Source organism: Vigna unguiculata, chromosome 8, assembly GCF_037176805.1.
Source record: "Vigna unguiculata cultivar grain cowpea cultivar isolate G323 ecotype 2 chromosome 8, ASM3717680v1, whole genome shotgun sequence".
Classification (NCBI taxonomy): domain Eukaryota; kingdom Viridiplantae; phylum Streptophyta; class Magnoliopsida; order Fabales; family Fabaceae; genus Vigna; species Vigna unguiculata.
The window spans coordinates 24,582,260-24,592,112 of NC_140799.1; the positions used below are offsets into that span (position 1 = coordinate 24,582,260).

A 9,853-nucleotide genomic window follows, 5' to 3' on the forward strand; every position below is an offset into this window, starting at 1 on the left:
TTAAAAATGCTTAAACTTTATATTAAAAAAAATATTAATTCTGTTTTAACTATTTTTAATTTGATTTAAAGTTTATGTTTTCTAAATTTTAAATACTTTTTTTGTAAGACCCACTTATTATTCTGCCCAATGTTTAAGGACTGTCCTAATTTGTTGGGCCTAAGACTGGCCTATAGGGTGTTCAAAACCCCTAAACCAGCCTAGCACTCTCAATGCTGCCACTTTTAAGAAATCAACTCCCTCACTCTCTCTTAGAACTGCAACCATGCTCTGCTAGGGTTTGGTCCCAATCTTGGTCAAGCTAGCGTAACCCTTTTCTACTCCACGTTTAGCTTATTCTTCATGGTTCCAGCTAGGGTTCGTCTTGATGAACTCATTTTAAATCTGTTCCACTATATTCCAGCTCTTGAATCTGCCTTAGAGCTACTATGCTCAGTTGTTCGGTGCTCGAGTCTTTAGCTATCCCCTGTCTGGGTAAGGAAGCTAGGGTTTCGTATTTTTATGTTATTTTCCCTTTTGTTGGACTATTTTGTCTTCCTAAATACTTGTGTGGTGTTGTTGATGGTCTTAAAAATGCATGGCATGTACTTCTGGTTTGAATATGGTTTGTATGCGTGAAACCGTGACGAGAACTGATAATCTCGCCTAACCGAACTTGTCTCGCCTCGGCGAGAATATCATAAACTGGCCCAGGTTGCTGCTCGAGCTCTCACTCAGGCGGAGAACTTTCGTTTTGAGGGATGAATCATCTCACTCAGGCGAAGCGAGAACCCGTGGGAACCTGATGTGTTTCACTTCAGAAGCAGCTCAGGCGAGGGAGTCTCTCTTTTGGGCAAAGAGTAGTCTCGCTGAGGCGATGAGAGCTCGCCCAAGTGAGGGTTCGCGAAACTTGTAGTTCTTTCTTATGATAGTCTCGCCTAAGCGAGAGCCTATAGCTTGAGCGAAGGGTCTCTTTTGCCTGAGCGAGGGCCACAGCTTGAGCGAGACTGGTGCATGCTCTAGTGTTGTTCACTTCATTATATTCGAGGATTAATTGTATAATTGAGTGGATTTCTTTAATTTAAAGTATGAAACATATTAGTATGTAAGCATGATCTGTTTGTGTTGTTTGGAATTGATGGTCTTGGTATGATTATACACATGAAACATGATGGCATGGTTGGTTATATATTGGCATGAGATTGGTATGCATGATAATTTTACATTGGTTGGTGAGACATGATTTTGGTGTGGTTTAGGACATAATTCCATGAATCTCTAGGTGAGATCTCATGGTGGTGCCTCATTGGTTAGGATGTAATTCCACGATGGTTTCGTTGTGGGGCCTCATGGTCAGGACATAATTCCATGACCCTTGTTAGTGGGAGTTCATGGTGGTGCCTCATGGTCAGGACGTAATTCCACGGGGGTTCATGGTGGTGCCTCATTATATAATTTAGTAAGGATTCAAGTAAGGATTGCATCCTGACACTCTAAAGTGTCAGTTAGTCTCGCGTAGAGCGTACTGACTCAAGTGGTGAGAGTAGTAAGAGGCCCTTATCTTTGGCAGGATAATGACCTTAGACGTTTGAAGGCTAACCTTGTGAGTGGTAGGGTGAAACCCATTGGCAATGACTCTGCAAAGCAGTAGATGCCACCATAAGTGCAAGCATCTAGTGAATCTGACTGATTATATGTACCAGATAATCGTGTCTTTGAGTCTTAGTGTTTTTCTTGTCGGTCATTATATGCTTGGTTGATTTATGTACTCATGACTTTTAAATTGTATGTTCAATTGCATGATAAAAACCTTTTTACCTTAGCTTACCCTTTTTGTTTGTTTGTATATCCTGTTAGTTTTGAAATGGTTGAAATGCCAAGAAGGGGGGGTTGAATTGGCAAGTTAAAAATTTAGGCTATCTTTGAAAGCTAAAAACCACTTTTAATTGAATCAATTACATTACCAAATTAGGATGTAAAAGCTACTAGAATGTATACTTTTAATTGGTCAAAAACAGAGTTAATCGATTGATTTTACTAAACAGATTCTGTTATGGTATAATCAACCGATTAAAACAGAAAAATAGTGGACTAAAGTACTGGGAAAAATGTAGAAATGCATATTTGAGTTTTAAACCAGGAACAATGCACAAGAATGATCAGGACAGTTTCTAAATGATTATGCAAACATGCTCAATGCTGCAGATGTCATGGAAACATGCAAGAACATGAAAATATGATTAAAACACAAGTTCTTTAAAATTTAAATGAATATGCAAGATAGAAAGGTTAGAGAAGAGATGAGATCACAAGATTTTTATACTGGTTCACTCAAACCTGAGCTACATCCAGTTTGTCAAGGCAATCTGAGCTTGACTTTGCACTATTTCAAAAGATTTACAAAGTATCCACCCTTACACTTTCAAAATATGCAAAAACCACACAAAAGACTCTTAAATCATACAAGAGTCACACCAGCACAACAAGAACCCTCTTGTAGACCTAGAAAACCACCAAGCACACACACACACAAAGCTTGAGAAAGATCAAACTTGAGTGGTAGCACAACCCAGCCTACCACAAACCACTTTCTCCAAGCTTCAAACCAAGCCAAAGGCTCCAAGAATTGATTCAAGATCAATCTTCAACTACTACAAACTGTATGATCACGAAGGAGAGAGTTTCCAGATCAATTTCGCACTAAAAATTGGTCAGAATTACTCTCTTTCGAAAATCACAGCTTTTATAGTCAAAGTGTTACGAAATTCAACAGGTTGATTTTCAAATCAATTAGTTGATTTCACTTGACTTAAGTGAAATCAGTCGAATAAAAAATAAATCAACTGATTGAATTTGTTGCAGTTTAAGTCTATTGCAGCCAACCTTTTAACCTGTTGAAAAACCATTCAACAAATTAAAAGAGACATTTTAACCTGTTGAAAAAATCGTTCAACAAATTAAAAGACACACCAAAGACCAAAAACATCTAATTAATGCTACAAGATCTACAATATGAATTACAAACATCAAATACATTTTCTTAATGATGTAACTATGTGGAAAGCACACGTTCCAGCCTTGATCAACATGAATACCATCAAATTTCCTTTCCTTCATCAATGCAGGCTTTCTTTTAATGGTAATGGCTTCAAGATAGTTCAAAAGAGCTTCATTAAATCTTCATCAAATCTTCAAGAAGCACATCACCTTGGCTTCACATGTCAACATGTTCTATGTGTGGTTTTCTCCTTTTGCGATGATCATCAATTTATTGATGTGAGCAGATGTGAGAACTCCTCGTGATCTCGCTTAGGCGAGGAGATCTCGCCCAAGCGAGGGTTCGCGAAACTTGCAGTGCTTTCTGATGACAGTCTCACCTAAGCGAGAGCCTATAGCTTGAGTGAAGGGTCTCTTTTGCTTGAGCGAGGGCCACAACTTGAGCGAGACTGATGCATGCTTTAGTGCTGTTCACTTCATTGTATTTGAGGATTGATTGTATGATTCAGTCGATTTCTCTAATTTAAAGTATGAAACATGTGAGTATGTATGCATGATATGTTTGTGTTGTTTGGAATTGATGGTCTTGGTATGATTATACACATGAAACATGATGGCATGGTTGGTTATATATTGGCATGAGATTGGTATGCATTATAATTTTACGTTGGTTGGTGAGACATGATTTTGGTGTGGTTTAGGACGTAATTCCATGAATCTCTAGGTGAGATCTCATAGTGGTGCCTCATTGGTTAGGATGTAATTCCACGATGGTTTCGTGGTGGTGCCTCATGGTCAGGACATAATTCTATGACCCTTGTTAGTGGGAGCTCATGGTGGTGCCTCATGGTCAAGACGTAATTCCATGGGGGTTCGTGGTAGTGCCTCATTATATAATTTAGTAAGGATTCAACTAAGGAATGCATCCTGACACTCTAAAGAGTCAATTAGTCTCACGTAGAGCGTACTGACTCAAGTGGTGAGAGTAGCAAGATGCCCTAGTCTTAGGCAGGATAATGGCCTTAGATGTTTGAAGGCTAACCTTGTGAGTGGTAGGGTGAAATCCATTGGCAATGGCTTTGTAGAGCAGTAGAGGCCACCACAACTGCAAGCATATAGGGAATCTGACTGATTATATGTATCCGGATAATCGTGTCTTTGAGTCTTAGTGTTTTGCTTGTCGGTCATTATATGCTTGGTTAATTTATGTACTCACGACTTTTAAATTGTATGTTCAATTGCATGATAAAAACCTTTTTACCTTAGCTTACCCTTTTTGTTTGTTTGTATGTTCTCTGTGTGGTTTTCTCCTTTTGCGATGATCATCAATTTATTGATAGAAGCAGATGTGAGAACTCCTCGTGGTCAGTAGGGTGATGGAGATTTCGCTGCTTAGCTTGTCTTGGGCCAGATCCTCTTATTTTCGAGTTTTCTTTTAGGGCATTGGCCCATGTATTACCTTGCTCTTTGAGCATATGTTTTGGATACAGTTGAACTTTCCTTTCCATTTTGTTAATGGTATCATGGTGTGCCTTTAGTCTTTCTTCCTATGTATCTGGAATAACAGTAAGAACTGACATTATACTCCATAACTTTGCTCTTATTGTTACTTTGTGTGATGTTTCATTTAATTATGTTATTATTTAAATGCGACGTTACATTTTTTAGTTTATTATTTATTATTTTATTTATTTTTTATGTTTTCATATTTCTTAATATATATTTGAAAAATAAAATAAAATATTAATATCTATATATATAATTTTATTTTTATTTAATTTACTGAAAAATAAATATAAAAATAAAAATAAATAAAACTAAAATATTATTAAACTTTAAATAAAAAAAACGAAAAATGAAAAAATTATTCTGTTTTTATTTAATTTTATTTAATGTTTCATTTCTTTAATTTATATGTTTAATTTATTTTTTTATATAATATATTAAAATATAATCTTTTCAAATAAATTAAATTAAATAACATTAAAATTTTAACAAAATATTTAAAACAATTAAAAAAAGTGAAGAAATATATATATATATATATATATATATATATATATATAAATTTTGATTTTTAGAATTCGACTTTCAATAATATATTTTGATTTCAAAAAATGATTAAAAGTAATTTTTGAAAATATGATATATTTGACTTTACTTAAATGGTCAAAAAAGTATTTTTAAAAATTGAAAACTTATCGAAGATATAAAAGAAATTTTAGAAATGCAGGAAGAAAGAGTCCTACGATGACCATATGCAGGTCATGCGCTCAAAAAAAAAAGTATAGGACGAGTTGAAATTTACAATTATGAAAGACCTAGGTCATGCAAAGAAATTAGGATCAAAACCAATTCAAAATTATATTTTAGTAGATATTTTAGTTGACGGACAGGAAAGAGAACAAAGAAGGGCTACAACTCAATTAGGATCAAAACCAATTCAAAATTAGTTTAAAACTGGATTAATTACTTGTTGGATTAGTCTTTATTTTATTTGTTTTGCTTCTATTGTTTTACAAACTGTTACCGAAACATTATGGATCCCTCTTCATCGAAATATAGACCATGTTTATTTTTTCCTGAAAATCACCATACTGATTTAGTGACCAAGCTTTTGAAAGCTCAAATGATTAACATAGAATGCTCTTAATATGCCTGTAAGTAGTAATCATAGGTTTCACGAAGCAAAACTCAGTAGTTTATTTGTATATTATCTTAAATGGGCCTTAATTTTTACACATAGTAACTATCCTACAAAACCCATGAGTTTACACATAGTAGCGGGTATCCATTTTTAATATCCGTTTCCTACCCGTTGCGGGTTTTATCCGCTGATACCCACAAATTTTTTTGACATTTCTAGCTATACATGTTCAAATTATGGAAGTGCACAAAGAAATGGTCAATAAATTGAAAATGTCTCAAACAAAACCAAGTACTTAAATTTAAATAAATAAAAAAAGAAGATTCAATTTTGGAAGAAGAATGGGTAAATTAATTTTGAACCATAAATATTGATTAAAGGATTCAATTAATTTTAAAAAACCAAGTAGTTGGTAAATAATCAACCATTAGATCTAATCCATTTTTGTTATTTTATTGTTACGAATGAATTAAATGTATTTATTACGGATTGACTAGATTAATTATAGATAAATAATTATTTTTTCTCACATGTGTAATTCCCAATAGTAAGTACTAAATATTATAAACTCTTGTAATATGATTAAAACACTAGTATATAACTATAGGTAGCAACAATCTGCAAAATATAAAGGACTCAATTGTATTATTCATTTGCACATTTTTCTGTTTAGTTTGAAGATGAATCACTTCCCAACATATCTTTCTCAAGTCCATATCCCTTCTTCATATCAAGCCATATGAGAAACCACTTGCAACAAAGACTTTGAAACTATGCATGAATGACATATGAGAATCCATCTTCATGAGATTTATGTTGCAGATATAGCTGATGATGCTTTATTAAAAAAACAAAAATCATAATCCTGTTTTAATTAGCCCCTTGTAGCTAGCTCTTCAATTATGCATATCAGCATATCTATGTAAATTTGAAATGTAACACCACATATCCCTTTGCAGGGACACCCCTAATGATACATAATAAGTATCAACAACCAAAAAGCTATACAACATAGAGTTCATCCTAGACTATCCAAAAGTTGAGTAAAAATATTGTGATGTGAATGTCTCATATGAAAGCAACATCTATATGAGTTTCTTCTTCAGAAAAAAACGCTTCAGATGCCACACTTGTAATAAAGAAACCAAAACGCAGATACCAAGAGACATGATGCTATACCAAGCGACTCTGCTATTTGTTTTTTCACTGACTTCTCTCATCCATGCTTCCCTGCAACAAAGTTCAAGAAAAAGTATTTCTGAAATGCACTAATCATCAAATATAACAAGGTAGAAGATAGCAGTTATTGTGAAGGGCTAATCACACAAGAGCCATTTCTTGTTAGCACAAATAACAGGCTCTTTAGTTAATAGCAATTGATTCATATATTTAGTGGTTGAAACTTTAAGAGTTCACTTTATAACTAACATTGTATATGCCACACATTAACAATGAGAAACTAAGAATTATTGAACCCTGGTAATCAAATATGAATCAAGCATAAAATGTAAGGGGATAGCATATTTACTTATCCTTCATATAAACTAGATAACCATGGATGGCTTCTACTGCTCCTTCAAGTTTCCTGAGCTCGAGTTCAACACCCTTGAACCAATGCAGAAAAAAACACAAACACGTATCAATTTCGTTTATACATAGAATAAATAAGGTATGCACTGGTAAGTTAAACTTTTTTATACTATTATTGAACCACAACTATAATGTATAATAAGTTTGGTATAAAAAAGCTCAAGTATCCTTTTGGTCTTTATAGTTTTGACAACTTTTCCTTATAGTATCTATAGTCTAAAACATCACATTTTGGTTCTTATAGTTACATTTTTTTTACCCCTTTGGTCCTCACCATCAAATTTTGACTAATACCATTTGAAGAAATATAATGAAATTAAGAAAAACTCCAGAAGCAAGGTCAGACACAATGTGCTCACATGTAGGGAAGTAGTGGTTGACTTTACCCCAGTGTTCATAAGTTGCTGAGAGAGTAACCTGTTTTCTCTTGGAGTAAGAGTGATTTGAAGTCTCACATTAAATAGAATCGGACACGTTGAGTAGCATATAAGTGAGAAAAAAATCCAAAAATCCTACAATCTTACGGTTTTTGATTGAAGATGGTATCAAATTCTTTGGTGTTGTTTTATGAGATGTTCTATACTATAGAGCGGAAAAGGTGTTGCAATTCAAGGAACAAAGAGTAATTGAATCTTATATAAAATAGGTATCATAACGATAGTTTTTAATCAATTGACAACATAAAAACTTTTACACTAATGGTGCATATTAAAACTATTATGTATAATGACAAAGTAATGACAGAACATGAATGAAATTCATTGGTTTACCTCGATCTTTTCTTTCTTTGCAACAGAATCCCAATCTTTGGCAGCAATTCCAATTTTCCAATCAAGGCTCAAAGTTGCTTCATGTTCATGATTACTGTCCAGCCAAAAGCACGCCACGTAGGTCCCACTCTCCTCTGTTGTAAATGCAAATTGACCTTGTGTAGCATTTTCATTATGGTAAAGGCTATTCCCATAAGGAGATGTTACCTGGGAAATAAACAAATGATCAACGTGAATCCCTTAAAATCACCTTAACCTAATATCCTTATTTCACAATCACACAACATTAGGAATAAACAAAAAGGGAGTACTCATTTTTCAAATCTGCAACAGGGGACATGGGCAGAAACTAGCCAGCTGAGAATTTTTTAATTTCAGAGTAGTCATAAGTCAGGAACATTAAAAACAAAACACCCCTTATTCATCATTCACATTGGTTCATCTGATTGAAACCCTGTTAGTGAAAAAATCATTAGATACTTTCATACCACTAATCAATCTATAAGTTAACACATTATTGAGTTTTTCAATTTACGGAAAGAATCAACTGTATTAGACTGCGTATCATGTAGTGATTAGGGAATCTCTCACCACTATGACTGTCTAAACACAGAAAATTAAGCAGATTTCTCCCTAAGCAAAGTTTAATTTCCATTTTATAAATTGTGAAAACACTTATCATTGACAATCAAATTGACCAACATGAATCAACAAGTGAAAGGCTATGGATTCAGTCTTCTTGACCAAGCTCTCAAATTTGTATCTTACAGATGAAAATAATGTGATTGGGATGGAGACCACAGTAAAGATGCTCAATGAGGTTCTCTCTACAGATACTAACCATGCATTTGATTCTTTATACCAAAACATAGCAACATAAATAAAACTTACCAACATGAATTTGCACAAGGAATGAAACAACATCAAAAGTATCCAGCAATGCAAGTCTAAATCAATCAAAAAGTTGGATCAAGCACATAATTTTTCATGGGTTGGGAAGATTAATAAACAGACCTTGACAGAAACTGTGCTGATCTGGGGACCGTTTTCGGTGACAACATAGTAATCAGCTAAAACAACAACGTTTTTCTGGATTTCCTCGGACATGCACTTAGTCCCCGTAGTGGGGATTGGAAACCACACTGCCTCTGCAAATGGGAGCACAGAAAAGTGTGTGGTTAAGCATAAGAACAACACCACCAGAGACCCTCCAGTTCCAAGGTCCGTTATGCTCCGAGCCATTAGCAAAGGTTGACCTTGGAATCAGACACAGCCTCAGATCTTGTCAAATTGAGTGTCGTGTTGTGTTGTGATGTATGTCTCTTGCGTTTGGGTGGGAAAAGTCAAGTGGGTAGGTTGAGTTAAGTTTGTGTTGGTCAAAAAGAAGAAGTTGAGTGTGTGTGATTTTGGTGTTTATGACGTATTTGAAGCTTACATGGATTTGTATTGACCAATCACGTTCTTTGAAGAAAGTCCATGTAAGAAAATGTTCCAACTAAACATACCCTTTGCACATTAAGGCTGCGAATTCTGGTAAGAATCAAAATAATTTACCTTTACATAATATGGCTTACTCTTTCATTGGTAAATGGACAGAGTTGAAGGAACAGAGAAACAAATGGATGAAAAAATTTATTTTTGAGAATAAGAGGTTTTGTTTAGACGGTGGATTTTTAAGTGTTAAGCGCTTTAATTGAATTTTTTTTTTCTTTTAATTTGTTCTTGTTTCAATAAAAAACTTAATTTTTTTTTTTGACTTTGAAAAATCTTGCGTTTGGATAAATCCATTGAAATTCTTTAATTCCAAAGTTCTTTTGTTTTGGTAATATCTAAATTACTGCCTTTTTTTAATGCTACGTTTGATTAAGGC

General features: G+C 34.1%; 1 protein-coding gene across 1 annotated transcript; it reads right to left on the reverse strand.

Moving 5' to 3' along the window:
• Window positions 1–6,489: 6,489 nt before the first annotated feature.
• Window positions 6,490–9,361, reverse strand: LOC114193235 (transmembrane emp24 domain-containing protein p24delta4-like). Its single transcript, XM_028082957.2, has 4 exons — window positions 8,998–9,361; window positions 7,984–8,190; window positions 7,152–7,228; window positions 6,490–6,853 (listed from the first exon to the last, which is right to left on the reverse strand). The coding sequence occupies exons 1-4, from the start codon at window positions 9,223–9,225 to the stop codon at window positions 6,709–6,711; spliced, it is 657 nt and encodes a 218-aa protein (XP_027938758.1). The 5' UTR covers window positions 9,226–9,361; the 3' UTR covers window positions 6,490–6,708.
• Between the last annotated feature and the right edge of the window lie 492 nt (window positions 9,362–9,853).

Bases quoted from the DNA above. Each gene is read 5' to 3' on its own strand.
- LOC114193235 (XM_028082957.2), bottom strand. From the start codon at position 9,225: ATGGCTCGGAGCATAACGGACCTTGGAACTGGAGGGTCTCTGGTGGTG. The intron at 7,229-7,983 runs GTAAACCAATGA...CATTGGTTCAAG, and splicing joins CAAAGAAAGAAAAGATCGAG to GGTGTTGAACTCGAGCTCAG. The intron at 6,854-7,151 runs GTAAATATGCTA...ACTTTGTTGCAG, and splicing joins CTAGTTTATATGAAGGATAA to GGAAGCATGGATGAGAGAAG.